This window comes from Camelus dromedarius, chromosome 12 (assembly GCF_036321535.1).
Source record: "Camelus dromedarius isolate mCamDro1 chromosome 12, mCamDro1.pat, whole genome shotgun sequence".
NCBI classification, from domain to species: Eukaryota; Metazoa; Chordata; class Mammalia; order Artiodactyla; family Camelidae; genus Camelus; species Camelus dromedarius.
In genome coordinates, this window is record NC_087447.1 from 50,559,110 (window position 1) to 50,582,503 (window position 23,394).

The 23,394-nt window shown below is 53.4% G+C and overlaps 1 protein-coding gene across 5 annotated transcripts; it reads left to right on the forward strand.

Annotated features, from left to right (window-relative positions):
- Nucleotides 1-778: 778 nt before the first annotated feature.
- Nucleotides 779-19,738, forward strand: TSKU (tsukushi, small leucine rich proteoglycan). Of its 5 annotated transcripts, none has more exons than XM_064492736.1 (3): nucleotides 794-860; nucleotides 5,204-5,352; nucleotides 11,479-19,738. In XM_064492736.1, exon 3 carries the CDS (start codon nucleotides 11,487-11,489, stop codon nucleotides 12,561-12,563), a length of 1,077 nt encoding a protein of 358 aa, XP_064348806.1. In that variant the 5' UTR covers nucleotides 794-860; nucleotides 5,204-5,352; nucleotides 11,479-11,486; the 3' UTR covers nucleotides 12,564-19,738. The 5 variants fall into 5 exon arrangements, with proteins under 5 accessions (XP_031316263.2, XP_064348806.1, XP_064348805.1 ...); XM_064492735.1 differs by lacking the exon at nucleotides 794-860 and adding an exon at nucleotides 1,003-4,305; XM_031460403.2 differs by lacking the exon at nucleotides 5,204-5,352 and having other exon boundaries at nucleotides 779-860.
- The last annotated feature ends 3,656 nt before the right edge of the window (nucleotides 19,739-23,394 follow it).

Sequence of the window (23,394 nt, forward strand, 5' to 3'; positions counted from 1 at the left end):
GGCTGCAGAGGGAGGAATAGACTTAAACTGCTGCCTAGTCACACTTTCAGTTTCCCATCTTAGAAATCCAACCAGAAGTCCATGGTTCCCTCCAGAAAGAAAACAAAAAGTCTGTTGCTTCCTCTCTCCTCTCTTGCCAGCCTTTCTCCCGGAGCCCTGCTCTTCTCTCTGAAAAGAGCTGAAAAGAACTCTGAAAGATAGAGTTCGTCTTTCAGCCACTCTATCTCTGCTTCAGACTCTTGGTCTCCCTCTCAATAACATCTCTGGGCCTCCTCTTTAACTCGTTTTAAAAAAGTGGGGTGATGAACGCGAGAAGAGGGAACCCTTACCACCCAATCTCTTCCTTACCGACATCTCTCTCTCCTCTTTCTGTCTCCCTCTACACACACACACACACACACACACTCCAGCGACCTCCAGATGTTCCCGACCGTGCGGCGGCCATCTGGTTAGATTGCTCAGGCGCTCCGGGGAAGGGGGCAGGGACCCGGGATGCAGTAAGCTGGGAGCAAGGCCGACTGGAATGGGCGGGAGCTACGTGAGCACTTTTGAGACGCTCCCTAGGGTGGAACCCGGGCTCGGCGCGGGCTCTGCCGGCAGGCGGGGGGCGGAGCGGGGAGCGTGCCCAGAAAGGCCGGCACTTTAGAGACACTCCCTAAGTCGCCGGGCGGCCGGCCTGAGCCGCCACTGGGCGCAGGGCGGGCTGGGGGGCTGTGGGAGCGCCCAGCGTCGGGCGGGGGCCGGGGGCCGGGGGGCGGGCCGCGCCGCGCCGCGCCGCGCTGAGAAAAGCGCTGGCCCGAGAGCCCGCGGCCGGGCCGCCTGGGTGAGCGTGTCGAGGCGGGTGCGGCGCAGGCTTCCAGGTGGGTGCGCGTCCCCGGGGCGGAGCGGGAGTCCGCGCAGCGGGCAAAGGACCGGAGCCCCGACCCTAACCTCGCTGCTCCATCCGGCGGGCGAGCGGCGCTGGCCGCAGGGGCGGGGCCGGGGGGCCCTCAACTTTTCCTGGACCCAGAGCGTCAGCAGCGGCCGCCTGACGCCCGGGGCTCGGCCGGAGTGGGGAACCCGAACCTCGAAGGGGGCTTTCAGGAGACAAAGGCTCTGCCAGGGGGCCGTGGGCGTGGACCGGCGCCTCTAGGGTCTTTGTGCGGACACGTGCATCTCGCGTTTGCGAGTCTTTGTGGATTTTGTTCCTGGGACGTGTATCTGCCTGTGCTTTTGTGTGTCCGTGATTCGGGGAGTCTGTTTCGCGCCTATGTCCGCGTTTCGTGGGCCCGCATTTGGCTATGGATGTTGGTGGGCGCGTCGTTGTGTGCCCGCGTACGTGGTCTGTGCCTGTCGACGTGTCTGGGTTGGGTGGCCGTGGAGTGTGTGCGCGCCGAGAGCCAGACACCGCCCCGACTCCTCGCTCCCCTGCTGTCCACCCGGGCCCCCGACTTGGCTTCAAACTTTTCTCCTGGTTCCTCGGGCAACAGCCCCCGTCCTCCTCCCCGCTGCAGCCCGGGCAGGGGGCGCTAGCAACCGTCCCCTCATTCACCTCCAGGGGTCCTTAGAGCCGCAAGGGGATAGTATAGGATCGGTGGATGTGGGAATCGGCAATACCTGGGCACTGACCTAAGCCAAGGCTGGGCAGAGCGTGCCGGACACCCCAGCCGAACCAGCTGTAAGGAGAGAGGTAAGCACCCGGTCCTGGGCCCCGATCTGGGGCTGAAGTGAGAAGAGGAGTGGGCAGCTGGTGTTGCACACTCCACGCTTCTCGGAGAAAGTGTATGTGACCGAGAAACGCGTCTGCTTGTCGGAGAGGCCAGCCCCAGTCCCCAGTTCCGCTTTGAGATCTGCTTTCCGTTTGCATCTAGCCCCTAGGGTAGGGGGTCTAGCCCTCTGATCCCGTAGATGAGAAGGCAACTGCCGCCCGAGGCCTTGGAGGGAGGAGGAACCTTGCTCACACTAGTTTCCAATGGACAGTCCACTGGCCCACAATAGGGCACTAGGCAAGTTGCTCAGCCTTTCTGAGCCACAGTCACCCTGTTATGGATAAGAGTGACAGGTCCCTCGTGGGACAGAACATGCGGTGGGAATAACCAAGGAAGCCAGAGACAGCCTGAGAGCAGTGCCCCCCCGCAACTTGGCCTGGGCAAGGAGGTGACTCAGGAACTTCTGATCCTTCCTCTCTGCCTGCTCTACCCTTCCAATAAGTCCAGACTTGCAGAGCACAGGTCCGACCTGAGAGGGAGGGCTCAGGCAGGAGCCTGCTGGGCTTTTGATCCTGGGTGGCAAAGATAACCCTAACACCTTCCCTCCCTTACCCCCACCCTGCCCCGTGTTTAACCTAGAACTTTGCCTGATGCTGCAGACATGAAGGATGGGCACAAGCCACTCACCTGGGGAGGAGGCAACTGTGGACACTTTCCTTTCCCTCTCTGGGCCTCAGTTTCCCTTCTGGAAAGGGAGGTATTGACAGCCTCTCTCCTCCCTTCCTGTTCTGGTTGACTGGTTGACATCCTAGAACCTGGGAACACTTTGATATTTAACACCTCCATTCTGACTTGACCAAGTCCCAAGCACTAATTTGCTCTTTTGAAAGGGAAGAGAGGAGATGGCTTTGAAGTTAGATAGGGATGAAGTAAGATGGGCCTGGACCCCCTGCAACCCAGGAAGGAACGGATAGAAAGCAGCCTGCCTGGGAAGCCAGGTGAATGCATCGGGGAGGGAGGCAGGGAGTATCTCCCATGGGGGAACTGCACTGCATGGCTCTGTGTCTTCTGACACAGCACAGGGGTGATCAGCATTGTGGACTGTCAAATGCAAGGTTGGGGAGGGAGGGTTGGAATTCAACTTGAGGCTGGAAGGTAAGGCAGAGGCCAAACAGAGGGCCTTGAATGCTGGGCCTAGGAGCTGAGGATTAGGCAGTAGAGAGCTGTTGGAGGGTTTAAGCAAGCATGACAGGGTGGGATTGGTAATTCTAGGAAACATTCCTCTGGCTTCTTAGGGTCAGAAGGAGATTTTTACTTACTTCATTGCTTCCTAGCTCTGTGGCCTTGAGCAAGTAACTCTACCTCTCTGATTCCCAGTCTCCTCATCCTTCAAATGAGAATGGTAATTCCTGTCTCACTGACCTGTTGTGAATGTTAAATAGGATAATGGGTTACATGTGCTAATAAAATGAGAAGAGGTTTAGTCTGGATCATGGTACAGACGTTTGTTGGATTTCACCGATAATAGAAGGCAGAGCCAGCATCTACTATGGTCCTAAACCTGATTTCACCACCTGGTAAAGCCCTAAGTATCCTGCAAGCTTGGACTGACTGGCACCGTCTCCAAGCAGAGGGAAGCTTTCTGCCCAGGACATTTTACTCATCTAGTCTATTCCCTTCACATGGCTAGGTCCCACACAAGAGTGGAGCTGGACAGTCAGGCTGGGAGATGGCCACACACCACAAAATGTATCATACTTTGACAGGCAGCCCAGGGGCCACAGGAGCCTAGGGGGAGGCTGACCTTTTACCAGATGAGGGGCAAGTTAGATTGGGAAGACCTCATAGAGGAGGTGGCTTTTGAATCAAATGAGTGAGAGTTTGCATGGAAGACAGCAGAGCGTGTTTGTCATCTTCATCAGAGGGAACAGCCTGTGCAAAGGCTGAGGAGTGAGACAGGCCTCTAGACTGGCAAGCTCCCTCTGCAGGATGGGTTTTAAACTGGGATCAGTGGTGGGGTCCTGGTCTTCTGTTGGGATTCTGCTCTGGTGCCCAGTAAAGCTGGCAGTTGGAGGCAAGGGGCCAGGCCAGGAGGCCTCCTGAAACTGACCTGGGCAGTATTGGGGGTGAGGGAGGGGAAAGACAGTGACCCACCCACCCAAAGGCAGCTGCCGAATCTCACTCTGTCCTCATCCTGTCACTGGTGACATGACTGCTTCAGCCCACTTTGGCCCCTGTGACCTTTCCAGATCCCTTTACCAACTCCCTGGTGGAGCCTGGTCAGCACTTGTAGCCCAGGCGGGACCCTGGGTGGTGCACTGGGAGCAAATCCAAGGAAGAATCCATATTAGAGTCTTCTCTATCCTCTGCCCCTGTCTTGCCTTTGGATCTACTGGTGTTGCAGCTCCTTTTTCTTACTTGGCCTTTGAAATCACCCATTAGAGGGCAGGAACCCACATGCAGTGAGCACTAGGGTGTACCAGGCCTGGGCCTGAGTCTTCACTTTACCTCGTGTAATCACCCCAGTGGCCCACAGGAGCAGTACGTGGTTTCTCACCCTGTTACTGATGAAGACTCGGACTCAGAGGGGAGAGGGCGCACGCAGGCCTCCTTGCAGGTGAGGCACCGTGGGGCTGGAGCCGGTGTGCGTGACTGTCCCATACTGCCTGCCCGTGTCCACACATGCTGCCTCAGACCGAAGGGAACTGGAAAAGCTTCAGGAAGGAGAACATAGCTTTGGAAACCCTGTCCATTCCCGTTGATTAGCCTCCCTGGGCAAGGTGCTGCACCTCCAGGGCCACCTGCACCAGGGGTGATGTCATGGAGGAGGCCAGGCCCCGGGTGTCAGAACACCTGGATCCTGAGGCCAGCCTCTGTCCTCACTGGCTGTGTGACTCTGGACAAATCACAGAGCCTCTCTGGGTCTCTTTATGCAGCTGTAAAATAGATACAGTGCCATCTAACCCGCTGATCTTGCAAGGTGACTGGACAGATAAGAGTTGCAGAGGCACCAGGAAGGTTGAGAGGTGTCCTTTGGCGAGGTGGTCGTATTCTAAATGCCTGCTGTATCTTCCTGTGGTACCTGTTCTGCGCCAGGCCCGGTGCTCAGCTCCAAGGACATAAAAAGTGAATCTAACCCCATCCCTGCCCACAGGGAGACAGACAGGTAAACATAGTTATGGTCCAGCATGGTCAGCTCCAGCTGTCCTCCACACGTGCTCATTTGTAAGTTGAGACAGTGATATAAGGAGCATTGGATTTGGGGCTCAGACTCCTGAGTTTAGACCTGGTTCCTCCCTTACCCAGCTGAATAGCGTCAGTCTCTTTGTCTGCAAAACAGGGACAGTAATCCCCACGGTCGAGGATTGTGATGCAGAAGTGAGTTGCTGGTGTAGAAGTGCGTGGCGAGCGGGCGTGTTTGTACAGATGTGTGGCTTTAGCGCTTGTGTTGGGAGAGCCAGCCCTCAAGGCTCTGGGAGTTTGGCCCTGACATTCTTTTGGCCTTGTGTCTCCAGAACTGATTCAGTGGTCAGGGGCCAGGATGTTAATGGAATTTCCACCTGGGGATTTTGTCGGCGTCAGCTCAAGTGAGCTCATGGAGAACATAAGCAGGGTGGGAGGCCGCTCAGCATCGAACAGCCAGTGGAGACAAAGCCCTTCTCAGGTGGGTACTCGGCCCCTTGCCCACCTCATTCCTATGCCAGGGGTTCCCTCTTGAAGTTGTGGCAAATATCTGGGCCAGAGATGCTGGGGTGCAGCACCACGGGCAGGCAGCTGGGGCCAGGAGGACCAGAGCTGGAACCCTTGACCCCAGAGAGGTCTCCCCAGAGAAGGAGGGAGACTGGGTCCTTGCCAGGAGACACCGCAGTGACCAGAGAATGTCAGCACAAGCAGTCACAGACCTGCCAGGTGACTTTGGTGGGGAGGAACAGAATGAAGAATAACACAGTCATTGCCTCCAGGAAGCTTAGTAAATCGTCACCATTGTCTTCTGTGCATTCAGCACATCACAGGTGGCAGTTGTTGAGCTGAATGTTTCACATTCACCCCGAGGCCAGCAGGTACAGAGCTGGATTCACAGCCGGTCTGAGTCCTGAGGTTGACTCTCAACTTCTGGACTCATCATTCGTCCAACATGTTTGCCGTGCCTGCCAGGCCTGGCTCTGGCCCCAGTTAGGGGAGAGGATGAACAGGTGAAGATGGCAGGGTCACTGTCCCAAGCTGCTCACACTTCAAGTCAGGAAATGGGCAGGTAAATAATGACAGAGAATTTACTCGGTGTGCATCTGAAGGAGGCGTGCCAGTAGTGTGGTGTGAGAGGCCTGGGGAGCAAGGAAGGGAGGTGGCCTGGGAGCCTGAGTGGACAGAACGGGCTTTGTTCCACTGGCGGGGCCAGGGCAGGCCTGGTGGATGCAGATGCGGTGGTCCTGGCAGTTGTGGGAGGCATCAGAACTCAGGTCCTGGGCCTGCTCCACTGTTTCCTTGCCATCATCACCCCGCTCTGGGCCTCGGTTACCCATGATCTCTGAGGGGCCTTCAGCTCCCTAGCCCTGGAATTCTCTGCGTTTGGGGAACTCTGAGCAGGGGCTGAGAGTCATTCAGAGGCTGTCGCCATAGGTTCGAATCAAGACGGGGAGTTCAGCTGGAGGAGGGAGGAAGGTGGGGACAATGTGCAGATACCTCTATGCCAGGGAGAACTTGGTTTCTGTAGGTAAAAGTAGAAGTCAGGAGGTTTTTGAGAGGGGAGTGATGTAGCCAAAGCTGTTTCAGAGGCTCTCCGTGTGAGGTATGCAGTATCGCAGTGCAGAGACCTGTGTGGGGCCTGTTGGAGCCACACCACTGACTCTTTGGACTTCACGGGCCATCAGCAAACTTTCCTTAGAGTTGCAGTGGGCCCAGAAAGAAATAGCTCATGGCCCCACCTAGAGGCCCTTATGCTATGTCCCCCAAACCAAGGATGGGTACAGTTACTAAGCCCTTGTCTTGCTGCCCTTGTGTTTTGTAACCTCGCTGATAGTAGATGTCTTTTCTCTGCAGGTTCGGGTTTAGAAAGTAAGTGATCCTCCCTTGGCCTTCCATGGTGACTACCTGTCTGCCTTTCCTTTTCTCCTGAGGATAGATCACAGGTCCCAGAGGAAGGGAGGCAGAGTCAATACCACACAGATAAGAAAACCAAGTCTCCAAGAAAGAAAGCTGTAAAGGTCACACAGTTACTAGCAGACCTGAGACTAGAGTCCTGGTCTCCTGGGTCCAAGGCAGGTGCTCATGGTCTTGTTAGGAGTTGGTTCCCTGTCCCCATTGCTGATCTGTAAGCCCCATGAGGACAGTGCCTCCCTGACATACACTCACGGGGCCTAGCACACTGCCTTGCACTTAGTAGAGGTCTAGTGCTGTGGCTGATTAATTATGTCTGCAGTGGATATGGGTATAGGTAGAATGAAGAGGCACAGTTTTTCCATTATCTGGCTTCCACCCCTTGAGGCCTCATTTCCCTATAGAAGTATTCATCTTCTCAATCTCATGTTCACAGTCATCCTCTCTAAGGCTGATGGGGCCATCAGTACCATCCCAGATTCACAGCTGAAGGAACTGGTCCAGAGAGGTAAAGTGACTTGTGCGGTTCACGCTGCAAGTTGGTGTCCAAGGCCTCTGGCTCTCTGTGAAGACCCTTCCTCTCCATGGAGCTGAGGCTAGTGGTTTTTGTCAAGAGGAACTCACATTACTCATCCTTTCTCAGATCCAGCAGCCCTGTTGAGAAACAACATAGTTGTTGAAGCACTGCTTTCCAGGAGGGCGCTGGTAGGAGTTGTCTCATGTTTGATACATGTTGGCTGGAGGAAGGAGGAAGAGAGATGGGGTCAGGCCCACCCACTGATCCCCACCCACTCCCTCCCATCCATGGAGGAAGGCGAGGTAGCCCACACTGCACCTTCCCTTCCACCATTGTGTTTCCTCTTCATTACAGGCCTGTGAGATGGCGATTACATCTCTCTTTTACAGATGAGGAGACCGAGACTCAGAGATGGTGGCTAGCCAGACCGGAGAAAGCAGACGTGGCCATGAGGCAGTCGTGTTAGGAGCCTTTGTTACTCTCTGTGTTTTATGTGTAAAGACTTACTATAAGAAGGGAAATAAGGGCCAGAAAGGAGATTAAGACATGTTTAAATCATTCGACGTTCTGCCTTCTAAAGAAAGACCACTATTGGGTTGACATATTTTCTTCTAGACTTTTCTAAAATTAGGATTTAGGTGTTTTGTTTTTTTAATGCACAGTTATAATTTTCCAACATGCAATTTACCCTTATGATCCCTAGCATTATGGCATCAGCCTCTTCCATGAGATTGCAGACTCTTATGAGCATTCTATTTTTGACTCCACAAGATCCCTAGGAGATTTCCACAGCCATCTCAAGTGGGCTGGGAAGCCCGAGGCCTGAGTCAGGAGACCAGAGCCTGAGCGCCACTTGCCACCGCCTCCCCAGGGCTCCGCGGACAAGTCACTGCACACTCTCTGGGCCACAGCTTCCTCGTCACTAAAGTGAGGGATTGCACACCCTGCTTTGCAGGCCTCGCAGCTCAGATGAGCAAAAGTCTCTTAGAAACTGTCAAGGGCTGCACCCCAGCAGGAGTTTTCTTTCTCTTCCCTCAGTCTCTTCCTGGGAAAGTTGTGCTCTCCCCTTGGCTCCTTTTGCTAAGAGGCTTGGAGCCAGAGTGCCAGACCCCAGCGTCTCTGAGACACACATGTGAAGGCACCCCTCCTTACATTACCCCAAAGGGGACATTTCCTCTGAGCAGAACAGGGCACTAACCATCAGAGACCTCCAGCCCGCACCTCTGCCTATGCCCCCTTCTGGGTCCAAAGTTGTGAGGCCGCTTTGGGATTTCTCCCTTCTCTTCTCCCAGCCGTTTGTGATGCCCCTGAGAGGTCCCTGGGCTCCACTGCGACCTCAGGAAAGCCCCAGAGACACTGAGTATGAGAAAGCTTGGCACCTCCCTCATTACAGCCATCAGCGGCAACCGGAGCGTGGCCCTGGGCCTATGGACACTTAGCTCTTGTTTTCCCAGCAACACACCGATGTACACGTTCCATGTGAACCAAGCCAATGATGAGGTTATGAAGGCCTGAGTTCGCTTCCTGCCTTTGCCACCTTCCTTTCTCATCCTCAGTTTCCTCCACTCTAACGTGGACAGCGGACTGCTGACCTCCTGGAGTGACTGAGGATTGCATGAGGGAACACGTGTCTAGCCCTAGCACATAGTGAGGACTGGTTCTGTCACCGTCAGCACTTTCCACTCCATGTCCAGGCCTGGCCCAGAGCAGGGGCCCAGGGAGAGGGGTCCACTGTGCAGGGCTGAGCAAGGTGCCCTGGGAGGATTCACAGGCACAGTTTCTCAGGGGGGTCGTGATCTACGCTTCTGCTGCCCAGGTATCAGCTGTCACCAGCATTGCCGCTTTGGCTTGGCGATGACCACCCAGCATGTGTACACAGTTCTTCACAGTTTGCATTGCACTTGAGTGAGAGTTGCATCAACTTATATGAGGAGGGGAGGGCAGGAGTTATAGTGGACGAAGCTGAGGCCTGGAGGGGGGCAGCGAGAGGCCCCTCTCTGGAGGGGGAGGGGAAGCGTTGGGCCTTGTAGGGGCTGCCGGTTACATAAGCAGGAGCTCGAGAGAGGGGCCCTTCGGCACTTAAGAGGCACATTGTATAATCACCTTTGGGAACCAGAGGGTAATCTTGGGGCCTTTTTGTGTGTGTGGTGTTTGTTTAAACACCAGGAAAGGAGGGTATGAGCAGATCGGCTTAACAGGGAAGGTGAGGCCCTGAGTGGTAATGAACCCCTGCAGTGAAAAGTTCACCCTGGGAACAAAAGGGCATGAAGCAACTTAATATTTTTCTTTTAGTTCCAGACATTGGAACACTCTGTCCTGCCTCAATTGGGACCAAGCCCAGGATGCACCTGGGCCGGGTTTAATCCTCAAATCGGATGGTACAAAAGAAGGGGTGGAGAAGAGGGGCGCACATAGTGGGGTGGAGCCCGGGGAGTGGGGGAAGAGCCCCACTTCCCCTGCCCCCGCTCAGAGCCAGAGGGCAGATCAAGTGGCTGCCCCTTTAAAGTTTCATGTGGGGCTGGTAATACTATCCTGCTGCTCCCTCCACAACCCCCCAAGCCCGGAAGGTGGGCAGGCCCCTGGTCCACCCTTCCCTGAAGGCCAGTGACTGGAAGAGAGGACAGCGGGGCAGAGCAGCTAAAGAACTTGCCGGAGTGAAGCTTGGTGCCTTCTGTCTCCTGAGCGGAGTGGCTGCTGTGTGGCCGGAGCAGTGTGTGACCACAGACCTGTCCACTTAGAAGCTTTCACTGTTCAACCCTCTCATCCTCTTGCGAGCACCACTGTCCAGGGAGCTACAGTGCACAGGCTTTGGGGCAGACAGACATGCGTCAGTATGGGGACTGAATGTGACAGCATACACATAGTGCCTGGGATGATAGCAGCTACTGTGATAATTGTCCGGGGAGGGAAACTGAAGCCAGCGGAGGGGAAGTGGCTTGCATAGCACATGTCAGTGGGAAGAGCTCCTTTTGGACCCCCGTCTCCTCCTAGTCCTGCTGGAGGCAATAAATGAAAATAGAGGTATTGGAACTGAGTGGCCCTGGGTTCTAGTCCTGCCCTGCTTTTTACTGGTTTCGGGTAAATCCCTTTTCCTCTCTGAACCTCTGTTTCTTCATCTGTATAATGGGGGAAACAGCCCAGCTGCCTGCCCTGAGTTAAAGGAAAGGCCAAAGAGGTGTAATAGCTCTAAGAGCTGGGGGCGGGGGCAGGGCACAGGGGAAGGGGCTTGGCACAGGTGTACCCAGAGCCCATCTGGAAGTCTAGACAGAGGGTCCCCTGTTGGAATGCGGGATCCTGCCTTTGGAGGTCAGACTAGGTAAGGGGGCTTAGGACCCAGCCATTGTTACCCACAGAAGGAGTGAGGTGGGGGCAGTCATTGCAGGTCCCCGTCCTCCCCTTGCCGAGAGGGGCCTCCGTCTGAGAAGCTGGAATGCGGGTCTGGACATGGCTCAGCACTGCCAGACAGCAGCAGTGAGCCCTGCTTCCTCTGTACTACATCGGGTGCCGCTCCCCCTTATGTGTGGCCGTACAGGACTTCTGAGCCTCTCTAAGTCTCAGTTCCCTCTTCATAAAGTGGTGACAGAAGTTGCTGCCTTGCGATTTTCATGGTGGTTAGGGTTAAGTAAGCCTGTGCAGGGAGGCAGCTAGCACAGCACCCAGCACATAGCACATGCCCGGCAGAGATGAATGGAACACCCTGACCCCTAAACTGTGAGCCCCTCCCCGGTAGGACCTGGGTCAGGACCAGCCCATGGACCCTAGACCATCAGAGCTGGAGAGGCCAGCCAAAGACCCATCTTGTCCAGTGCATTTCCAACCGGATTCCTTAACAACCTACAGCAGGGGCGGTGAGCAGGCATGGAAGGCTCCAGGCCTCCACCCTTACTTCAGCCAGAACAGACCTGCTTTCATCTGCAATCTTTAGAAAGTTCTGCTGCTCCTAGTTTAAAATCCAGTCATCTGGCCTAACCATCTTTACCATACAGATAGGGAGACTGAGGCCAGAGAGGATCAGGGACTAGGAATTCTACAAGGAGGAGTATTGAGGGAAAGCATCTGGGTGGCACTGAGGGGCTGGTGACAACTTGCAGATACATCAGCTGGTGTCTTATGGGGAGGGTGGGAGCCCTCTGGTATGGGGTACCTGCTGCCAGCCCTCACCTGCGGCTCTCTTCCTAGCCCCCACCATGCCGTGGCCCCTGCTGCTGCCGCCCCTGCTGCTATTGCTGGCCACAAGCGGGGCCCAGACCACCCGGCCCTGCTTCCCCGGATGCCAGTGCGAGGTGGAGACCTTCGGCCTCTTCGACAGCTTCAGCTTGACACGGGTGGATTGCAGCGGCCTGGGCCCCCACATTGTGCCCGTGCCCATCCCCCTGGACACAGCCCACCTAGACCTGTCCTCCAACCGGCTGGAGACTGTGAATGAGTCCGTGTTGGCGGGGCCGGGCTACACCACGCTAGCTGGCCTGGACCTCAGCCACAACCTGCTCACCAGCATCTCACCCACAGCCTTCTCCCGCCTTCGCTACTTGGAGTCACTCGACCTCAGCCACAATGGCCTGGCAGCCCTGCTGGCTGAGAGCTTCACCAGCTCACCCCTGAGCGACGTGAACCTAAGCCACAACCGGCTCCGTGAGGTCTCTGTGTCCGCCTTCACCACGCATAGCCAAGGCAGGGCGCTGCACGTGGACCTCTCCCACAACCTCCTCCACCGCCTGGTGCCCCCAACCTCGCGGGCCAGCCCGCCTGCACCCACCATTCAGAGCCTGAACTTGGCCTGGAACCGTCTCCGCACTGTGCCAGACCTCCGGGACTTGCCCCTGCGCTACCTGAGCCTGGACGGGAACCCGCTGGTGACCATCGGCCCCGGGGCCTTTGAGGGGCTGGCCGGCCTTACACACCTGTCACTGGGCAGCCTGCAGGGTCTCCCCCAGCTGGCGCCCTATGGCTTCCGTGAGCTGCAGGGCCTGCAGGTCCTGGACTTGTCTGGCAACCCCAAGCTCAAGTGGGCAGGAGCTGAGGTGTTCTCAGGCCTGGGCTCCCTGCAGGAGCTGGACCTGTCGGGCACAGGCCTGGTGCCCCCGCCCGAGAAGCTGCTCCTCCACCTCCCAGCGCTGCAGAGCATCAGCGTGGGCCAGGGCGTGTGGTGCCGGCGCCTAGTGCGGGAGGGCACCTACCCCCGACATCCCGGCTCCACTCCCAAGGTGGCCCTGTACTGTGTAGACACCCAGGAATCGGCTGCCGGGGGCCCCAATACCTTGTGACGAATGGTGTGGCCCGGGGCCATGTAACAGACTGCACCCTGGGCTTCCTCAGGTCCGGGGTAATTTATACTTTAATGTGCCAATGCCAGGGGACTCTGCAGGCCTATGTGGCAGCGTCATTGCAAGAGAGGCTTTGGACCTGGGACCCACACCCAAAAGCAAAGTCTTGCCCCTTTGTCTGTGTTGCTCCCCAGACCATAAGCTGAGGGTCTTCGATGCCAAACCAGACAGCAGTCCCCTGCTGTCCTTCCCAACTTGTCCCCAAAGTGCCTTCCCCGAGGCCTGGACCAACCTGACCCGTACGGGAGGAGGGTGGAAGGGAGGTAGTGCTGCGGGACAGAGGTCAGGTCCAGCCACTCAGGGCCGTGGGGTTCTTTTACGACATAGGCCTCTCTTTGCTCTCGGCATGTGAGGCCTACTTCATCCTCCCCACCCACCCCACCCCCACCCCCAGAATTCTGGGTAGAACTTTAATTATAAAAGGACTGGAGAAAAAAAATCAAGTCCACCTCCTCATTTGATAGATGGGAAACTGAGGCCCAGAGAAGGAAAAACGCTAATCTGAGGTACTATGGGGCAGAGGCTTGACTGGACCAGTGGCCTGCCTCCCAGCAGGGCCCCTTTGCACTTTTCTGTCTTCTCTAAATCCTACTCTCCCCATCCTCTTTCTGGGTTCCCTCTTGCTTCCAAGAACCACATCCTGCCATTTGTGCCCTTTCCCTGTCATCCCCAGGAGAATAGGCAAGGGCGTTGGAGGTGGGACTCCGGGTCTGGTAACCAGCTGTGCAGCACAGGCTAAGTCAGTTTCACCTTGGAGCCTCTGGAAGCTTCAGGCATGCCAGTCCCAGCCCTGCCAGTTTCCCACTCTGGGGTGGGGTCCTCCAGCATCAAGACTGGAAGTTCACCTGTTGACCCCAGAGGTACCTCCTCTGGCCCATACCCCAAGGAGATGATGCAGTCGTGGAGCCTAGCCAGGCCCTGAGCTCCAGGGGCCTCCTGGATTCAGCTCCCACTGGCCCTGAGCCCAGCAGCCCATTCCACCCTACTGAGAATGAAGCAAAGGAGGCAGGGTAGCCCCCACCCATGTTTATGCTCCCCTACCAGGGTGGCATCTCAGCTCCCAGGCCCAGGCTCTTTCTTTTATGTCGGTTTTATAAAAGTTATCTTTTTAATGGACTGTCACCTTCAACCACCCTCTCTTCTGGGCCCCTGCTGGCAGGGGATGGAAACATGTCATTTGTAAAAGAAGAAAAACATTGCATTTGTTCACTTTGCAATGCATTTACACATTGCATTTGTAATATTGTGTCCTGGTGGGTTGTGTTGGGGGAGGAGGCATGGGTGGAAGCCAGCCATATGTGGCCGTGTGGGGCGTCAGGGGGCAGGCCCCACAGGACGCCCACAGGACAATGAGAGCTCTGTCCTCCCCCTCCAGCCCCACCCAACACCTGGTCCTTGGTGTAATAAACACTATAAAGAGCCCCTCTTTCCATCATTTGACCAGCATCCACCGACATTCCCTAGACTGGGCCCTGGGGCCACAAGGATGAATTGGGACCAGCTTGTTCTCTGTAAAGTCCAGTAACCTCCCAGGATTGGTTGAGTAAAAGTGACGTGAGGAAGGTAGTTGTTTGGGGTGGATTTCACCTTTCACTGCAGCTTACAATCTTTCCGCCTTCCTTATCTCCCCTCCCCCTGCCACACCAACCCCACGAACTTGTCAGGCCCTTGCACACCTCTGCTTTGCTGAGGCTGCTACTATGGGACCTGGCCCTTGCCCCCATCCCTGCCTCTCATCTCCTTCCCACCCTAATAGACCCAGTTGCTACCTCACCTCCTTAGCAGCTTTCCTTGAGGTCCTCCTCCACCTCCCTCCTCTTAGGCTCCAATAGTACTTTGTTCCTTCTTGGCATTTCGACTGCTGTGGGACCCTAACTCCTTTTTACACACTTCTGGTGACAAGGGATCCAATTCTGGCTCTGCTGTCAGGAAGTTCTTACTCCTAACTGGCCAAGATATGTAGGGATATCCATCACCACCACCAACAGGTTTTTTCCTGCTGTCTACTCTGTGCCCTGGGACTCATGTTCCTGGGGTGGGAGAGGGGAGGACACCTAACTATAAGAGCAGCACAAGGAGCTGTGAGAGCCCTGTGGTGGGGTTAGGAAGGCTTCCTGGAGGAGGCTCAGCCACAGCAATGACAGGGACAAGTGGGCCTGGACAAAGGGGCTGGCACTTGGGAGACGTCCTGGGTAAGCAGTGGTACAGAGCCCAGGACATTCAGGCCATGGCTATGGTTGGGGTACTTCCCCATCATGTGACTTAGGCCCCCCCGGGCTTGGGCTCCCTGAGCCAGAGACAGCCCCGTCAATATGGGAAGAGATCTGAAGCATGGGGAGAGAGGGAGGGTCAAGGTGAGAACCCAGCCCTCACAGCTCTTGAATTGGTTCTCCACCCCTCCCACTTGGGACAAGTGAGACATCAAATGCAGGGTCCGGGAGAGATCCCTGGGACTTTAACCTAGTGGGGCTGGGCCCTCCCAAAGGTCTGCTTGAAGAAGGCGTCTTTTGAGTAGGGCCATGGAACATAGGGATCTTAAACTAAGCAGTGCTGAAGGGGAAGGAACCCTGGTCTCCTTCAGGTCACCTCCACCCTGAGCTGCAGCTTTCACATCCTGCAAGACGACGTAGGGGTGAAACTCCAGTGGAAGGATGAACAGACGCCTCCACACCATGCGGGTTCCTCCTTCCTGATGGGGCCATCACCACAACCCCTGAGTGCCGGTGGAAAGGAGAAGCCCGCGGGGGCAACCGGCCTCGCTGATTCCGGCGTCCCAACGGCTCCTCCGGAGGCTCCCGGCACGCAGCACCACCTCGTGGTCACGCATGTCCAGACCTGAGGTCTGAGGGGTCGAAAAGCAAGGCCCAGGGCCGCTGGAGGCCAACGTGGACCTGCGCAGCTGGCGCGGCCAGTCTCTCCTTCCCCTCGGGGACCGCCTTCATCCACACTCTGCCCTCCTGGAACCCTGGGGCCGAGGATGAGGTCATTGGAATTTTACAGAACTATAGAGATGAGTGCAAAGTTTCCGTTTTGGAGTTTCCGGAAGAGGGTTAAAATCCTGGGTCCATCAGGAACCAGTTGCATGACTTTAACCAAGTCACTTTCTCTGGGCCCGGAAAATGGGGATGAAAATATTTCCCTGCACGGGGTTGTATGAAGAGTAAAGGAAGGAACATCTGTAAAGAATCAAGTACAGTGCCTGGCACAAAATAGACACTCCGTAAATGCTTGTTTCCGCCCTCATTCAACCATAGAATTATGAATTAGATTACAGAGCCATGTGGTCTTAGACTCATATTTTGGTAACTGACTCAGAACTGAAGAATTTCGTGAAGGTTTAGGATGGTAGAGCTGCAGAATAATAGTGTCATCCACAGGATCTTGGCTCTGTGTACCTTATCACAGGACAGACCTTCAGTGTGCACGTCAGCCTGTCACGGACTGGCCTTGCAGTGCGCATCTCAGTTGCGTTTTATTGCTGGGGAAACAACTAAGGCACAGTTTGCAGTCACGGTCCAGGCTGGGTCATAAACGTTTCACTGCACTTCATTCACAATTCAGTTGCCATTACTGGACACCTGTTCCTTGGACTGGGTATTCATGCTGTCATTTCCTCCCCACAACAACTGCCCTCGGTGTTATGGTCACCGTACAGATGAAGGCAGCCTGGGCCTGACTTCATCTGTCAGATGACTAGTCTCATTCTTGCCTGTCCAACCTCAGTGGCCAGGCCAGCTGTGGCAGATCCCATGTGTCAGAGAGGGTAGAGGTGCTCTGAGAAACCCAAAACCACTAGGATCCCATTAATTGTTCTGTCGGGAGGGGAAAAAAAAGCTGGGAAAGTTATGCTGCTCTAAGCATCTCCCATCAGATCCATGGGTTCTAGATCCTAGAACATGAAAAGCCAAAGATAAAAGCTTTCCCCTCCTGGCCCCATTTCACAGATGGGAAGACTGAGGCCCAGAGAGGCACAGCCCAAAGTCATAGGGCAGGTGACATGGCCACAAGTCCACGATTCTGTGCTTCAGAACTGGCTACATAATCAGTGGGACCCAGTGTAAAATGAAAATGTGAGGTCTCTTGTTCAAAATTGTTAAGAATGTCAACATGGTAAGAGCAGAACCTTAAACCAAGCACGAGGCCCTTCTAAGATCCCACTGCTGTGCAGCCAGCCCTGCTGTGCTTTAATCATATAATTTACAGAGAAGGAAAGGGCAAAACACCCCATGCTGGTCAGGATGGCAAAAGAAAATCTCTATGGATTTGTGTGAAACCCCATCCCTCTAGCCCAGGAAGCTGATTAGATTCAAACCCAGGAATTTCCTTCCATGGGTGTTATCACACCACCCTCTGATTTCCCCAAATTGTCACAGCCAGAAGGTTTTTGGAGAGAGAGAGCAGATAACAATGGATACACCAGCACCCACCAACTGCCTCCAAACCAGCCATGGGATGTCTCTCTGGACAAGACTGCTGTAGGCAGTCTACCTTCTGCTCATCCCTAATGTCCACCAAGACATAGAGGTCATCATAGGCCCATAGGGCCTTGCACACAGATGCTTAGTGGTCTGTGTTGGCTAATTTCAGCAGGGAGCAAATGCCCATTGATACCTAACATTTATTGATACCTAATATTTATCGATATCTAATGGCTGACATCCACAAAGCCATATATACCAATGCCAGTGTTTGCAGGTAGCTCATCACAAGGATAACTGCTCTGCTCATTAATACCTAATGTCAGTCCATAGCTCAACATCTGGCAGCAGCAAATAGCCATCCAGTTAAGTCATATGCCCTGTGTTTATTCATGTATTTATTTAAGTCCCAATGGTTTTATTTATGGGGATTATTGTGTTTGCTGAGCTGGGTGGGAATTCTTTCTGTGTTTACTGTTTAATTCCAAAAGCTATTTATTATTTTCTTTGGCATACCCATTATTCAAAAGATTCTGAATTAGGAACACTAGCATACATTTATGTTTCTTGACCTATACACATATGTATATGTAATTATTAAATACATGATACAGGAAGACAGAGCAAAAGAGACCCTGCTTTGAGGACAGGAGTGTCAAGCCAGGAAAAATTTACTAATTAGTTGATTCTTAGAGGCAGCAACTTTTCCAAAGCTGAGTGAAAATTCGAGGCATCAGCCCTTCTGCTCAGGCAAAGAAGGACAAAAGGCCCTACTTTGGGCTGAAAAAAATTAGGGACTCTAAAAGGTTAGGACAACATAACCAGTGGTTAAGGCACAGCAAAGAGAGGCTGCCTGGGCTCAAGGCCAGCTCTGCTACTTACAGCTAAGTGTCCTGGGGTAAGCCCTCAACTTCTTAGGCCTCAGTTTCCCTATCTGTAAAATGGAGACGGTAGCTACCTTACAGGGATATTGTAGGAAATAAGTCAGTGTACATAGAACACTTAGAATAGCACCTGGCATATAATAAGTGCCATATAATAAATACAAAACACAATTGACCTTTGAACAACTCAAAAGTTAAGGAAGACAACCCTCCAAGCAGTCGAAGATCTGAGTTTAACTTTATCATCAGCCTTCCATATCTACAGAGTCATCTGTAGATTCAAGCAACTATGGGTCATAAAGTATGGATTTAGTGAAAGAAATTCGCATATAAGTGGACCGGTGCAGTTCAAATACATGTTCAAGAGTCAACTGTACTTTTTAAACATTTTTTGGAAAAATCTTTTGTCAAACTTTTAAGCATGCTGTGACTCAAAGCATTCTCAGGCAGGGTTCTTTTGGAGGCCATCAGCTCTCAGCAGGTGATCTCACAGAAGCTGTGGTCCTTAGGACTGTGTCTGAAATGAGGTTCTACCCTCTGCACCAACACATTTTGAAACTGCCTCACCATACAGCTTCCTCCTAACACTCGGTGTTGAGGAAATATCCCCATGACCGTTCTCCCCAGGCCCGGCAGTCACAGGTGGAATGGCCCACCTGTTGTGATTTGAGACTCAGTGACAACTCGCCCCTCTTCTCCCTCTCCCAGACAGCCTCACTCTTGTTGTCTGATGTCTTTGCTAGACAGACAGGGGCCCAAAAGTGACACACCCTAAAAAGTGATTTTTAAGGTGATGTGTCGCTAGGACAGTTGCTAAGATTATGATTCTAGAGGCAGGATTATGAGACCCAGAAAGAAGGGAGTTGAAAGATAAGGTCTTTAACATCTGCTGCCTTCTCTGTCAACCAGTGTGATATTTTGTCATACTGGTGACCCCCCAATGAGTCACACCTGGTATTATCACCCTGCGTAGAACCGCCCTCTTGAATCTGGGCTGGGCCTGTGATTTGCTTTAATCAATAGAATGCAGCAGAAGTGGCTCTGGATCAGCCCCAGACCTAAGTCTTAAGAAAGTCTGGCAGGTTTCCTTTTTGCAATCTTGGGAGTCCGGAGCTGCCCCATACAGAGTCTGGTAAGACCACGTGGAGAAGCCCGAAGGCCATATGGAGAAAGAAAGGCTCAGCCATTCAGTATCCCAGCAGATCTCAGAGCCTGGCCAACCCTTCACCTACAGAAGTGACTGCAACAAAAGCAGCAGAGGAACCAACCAGCGGACCCCAGCCCTGATTGCAGAATCATACGCTTAAACCAAACGACTCCTGTGCTAAGCCATTATACTTTGGAGGGCTTCCTACATGGCGGCAGACAACCAAAACAGCCAAGCCACAGGCTCTGTGCCCATGCCCTCCCCATTTCTGTTGCCTCTCCTCCACCCCCTCTGGCTTTCCTGGTAAAAGAACTGCTAACCTAGCCATGAGACCTGAGCAGCTGAAGATGCAAAGATGCCAAATGACAAAGCCAGACAGCCAGACCTTCCTCAAGAGTGGCCAGTCTGAAGGGACAGGGCAGAGAGGCACAGTTAAGAGGAGACACATGTGCCCGGTATTTTAAAGTTTATGAGATGCCACCCTGCACACGAACTCTTCTTTTGTTATATTTTTGTCTCACAGCCACCCAGCAGGCTCAGCCTGTCTCCTCTCAGCCCAGACAAATGACTTGCAGGTCCCCAGGCAGACCCATCTGTCACACTGGGACTCCCCTTGTCTCTGCACAACCCCAGATGGAAACTGGGAGAATAAAGACCTAGACCCACTGTCCTGCTAAGGGGCCTTCTTGCTTAGAGCTTTCCCTCCAGACCCAAGGACATACATGCAGGGAACTGAGGCTGGGGTGAGGCCAGGCACTGGGTGGGGGCAGGTGAGAAGAGCCAGAGGAGAGCAGGCAAGAGGGAAGCTGGTCTGGAGCACAGGGGACCCTGGGAAAGGCGCAGCTTTTTAACGCTTCCCGCAGACTGTGGACAAAGTCATACTTAGCACAAACTTTAAAAATACTCTCCCCACACACAGACACACTGTAATTCCCCTGACTTACCCCACCCGCCAGTAAAATCCGTCATCTGTGCAGACACATAGGCGGTGGGGACCAGGATGGGTGCTTGGAGGGAGTATGTCCCGGGTTCTGAGCAAACCTCTCAGGAGTGACTACACAGAAATTCCCTCTGCTAACATGTTCTAAAGGAAGGTGACGCACGAAGCAGTAGGGGAAGGGGCAATGAATGCTCCCCTGTTCTCACACCCACCAGCCTGATTCTTACCTTCCTGTCTCTGCGTCCCTGCCACCATTTCTGGGAAGCCCCCCTGACCACCTCCCCACATCCTACTCCAGGCAAGTTTAGATGATCCTCCTCTGCGCTAACTCGGCACATCTTCCCTCCAGAGTGACACTCATCACATTTATTTTCTGTTTATTTTTCTAGTTTCCACTTTACACTGAAGGCAAGAACTGTACCTGCCTTTGCTCCCCAAAGGGTCCCCAGCACTCAGACTGGTGCCTGGCACATAGCTGTTGTCAATACACACCCGATAAATGAATAAATGGGTTGGTTACATCCATTTTACTGATGGTTAAATGGAGGCCCAGAGAGGTTAAGGGACATTCCAAAGGCTACACAGCAAGCTCATGGCAGAAACCAGCTGTTGTTTTTTTTTTACTGAAGTATAGTCAGTGTCAATTTCTGGTGTACAGCATATGTTTCAGTCATACATACCTATACATATATTCGTTTTCATATTCTTAGAAACCGGATCTTGAGAGTTCCTCTGCAGTAGAAAATTTCCTGCCCTGCCCCTCCCCTCTCCCTCAGGTGGCAGGTGTGTGCACCGACAGGCCTGAAGCAGGGATGCGGTGGGAGTCCCCTGTGAAGGTTCTGTCTTTTCCCCTCCAGCTCCTTGACAGGGACTCACCTCTGCTCTGACTTCCGCCCAGTGACTAAGTCTGTGCCCCACCTCACCCATCCCAACAGCAACCCCACTGGCTATGGAAGGGTAAGTCCCACTTCTCTGAGCCTGCTTCCTCAGCCTTAAGATGAGTCAGCCTGGGAGATCAGGAGGCTCCTTCTAACTGAGAGTCTAGGAAACCCTGATGAAAAAGACCAGAGAAGACTACCTCGCCAGCTGCATGCTGCCTGCTGTGCGGCATGAAGCACAAACGTTCACCAAGCACCAGAAAGGCCCAGAAATCTCAGGGGTTTTTTTGTACGTAACAGAATCTTCCTTCGATAATACGTAAGTTTCTTACCTGCACTATTATGTGTGGTGTGTGTGTGTGTGTGTGAGAGCCCACGTGATGGTCTTTTTCAGGTTTTAAAAACAAATCCAGATGATTCTACTGCATAATCAGGTTTGGGCAACACTAAAGTTTACACAGATCCTGCATCTCACATCCATACCTCACATACTCTTCATGACCTTCAGAGCAGGCAGGGCTGATCACAAACCCATTTCACAGGTGGGGAAAATGATGCCCAGACAGTGGGTGGCAGAACCTGGGACTTGACTCAGAAGCCCTATTCCAAACTCTCCTCTGAGTTCAAAAAACAAAACAAAACAAAATAAAACAAAATAAAATAAAATTAAATTAAATTAAATTTAAATTTAATTAAATTAAATTTAAAAAAAAGAGAAGAATGGATACAATTACTTGGCTGGTAGACCCGTTCAAAGAGCTTGCTTAGCCCTGCCAGGGAGCTAAATCATTTGGTGGGAAGCCCATTCTCTAGGAGATGGGGGTGACAGATGACAAGAATAATAAAACTCTGGGACAGAGTCAACAGGATGCTGAAGGCGTGACTCAAAGGATTAGAGCAGCCCAGGGAATGAACCTCAGGCCTCAGTGCTCCGGCTCCGCCCACACACACACTTTTAAGCCCTGTGTTTGTCCCAAAAGACACCACAGTCCTGACCACAGGGCACGCAGACGTGGACCAAACCCAACCCTGGCCGTGGCGGCGCCCCGTTGGCTGCATTACAAGGAGGCAAGTGACTACATAGGCGGAGCTGAAGCTTGAGTTCCCATTCGACAGAGGGGCAATCTGGGGCACCTCACAAGAGCTGAGCTGTGGGTCGAGCTCCAGCTGAATCCAGGTCTCTGACCCTCCCGTAGCTCTGTCTCCACCAGAGGGCGCTGTCCGGGACACTCCCCTTTCCTTTCTCCGCGCATTTGCCGCTTTTCTTCTCGGTCTGTTCCGGGAGTGGATGCTCTAGCCCCAGGCTTGGGCGGGGGCGGGGGGGGGACAGGGGTGGGGTAGGGGTGGGGTGGGGGCGGGGTGGGGGGAACAGTCCCTCAAGGAGAGAGCAAAGGGCAAACTCGGAGAAGCAGAAGTCTGAATGAGCAGTGACTTTCAGCAGTCACCAAAGGCTCCATTGCCTTTACATCTCCCCCGCTGATGAAATACCTTCCACTCTTTGGGTTTTACAGACTTTTAAAACTAACGTTTACTCTGGTGGGATTTTTTTTTTTCAAGAATAGTCAGTGCTTATATATTGACTTATTTTATTCTCAGTATACAAAAAGATGTTTGACAGTTGAGAAAACTAAGGCTCAAAGAGGTTAAATAATTTGCTCAAGGTCACACAGTAGGTAAGTGACAAGATTCTAGATTTTAAAAGGAAGTCTGATTCTGGAGCCCAGAAATAAACTAAGTGCGTATGTAAAAGTAGAATGCTAACCTTACAGAATCAGAAACAGAGAATCCTAAAGTGTCAGCTTCCTTGGCTCTTTCCTTACAGAAGCCAAGATGGGTCTGAGGGGGACTTTGGAAGGGATCCTGGGTGCTGCAGACCATTGGTACAGCTGCTTTGTTCTGGGCTCCAGCCCAATCCACCAGTGATGTCTGGACAGGGTCACTCAGGAGCAGCTTCTAGTTAATGTCACTTGCTTGTTCTTCTGTCCAAGGGCAGTTACTTGGGCTGGAGCACCTCAGAGAAGGGCCTGTGGGCCTATATTTGCATTCTTCTCCTTCTTGGATCACCTGCTCCAGGCCGCCTAGTCAAGTGGGCATGCGTTTGAACCTAGGTGCTCTGACCTTCCTGTCCAGACCTCCTCCCTGCCCTTCACGGGGCCCTGCTCAGCATAGGGTAAACCCAAGAACATCGGGTGGATGTTCCTGGTGGATGAGGGCACAGCAGAGTCCCCGACCAAGTCTGTGGCCTTTTAATGGGGACCTCAGAGATTTAACTAAAAATATTTGATGATGTAGGGACACCCAGGCACAAAGGTAGGTCAGCAGAGAAAATATTTTGCCTTTCAAATCAGGGTAGCGAGGAAATTTGGGAGCATGTTGCATCCCAATCACTCCTGCTGTTAGATAGTTAAATAAGGGTCACCGGGGCAGATAGGTGGAGGAGAAGGAGGATGGTCCGGAAGATGATGTTATGCCCACCCCATAAAGGGACTTTACTTCTAAATGAG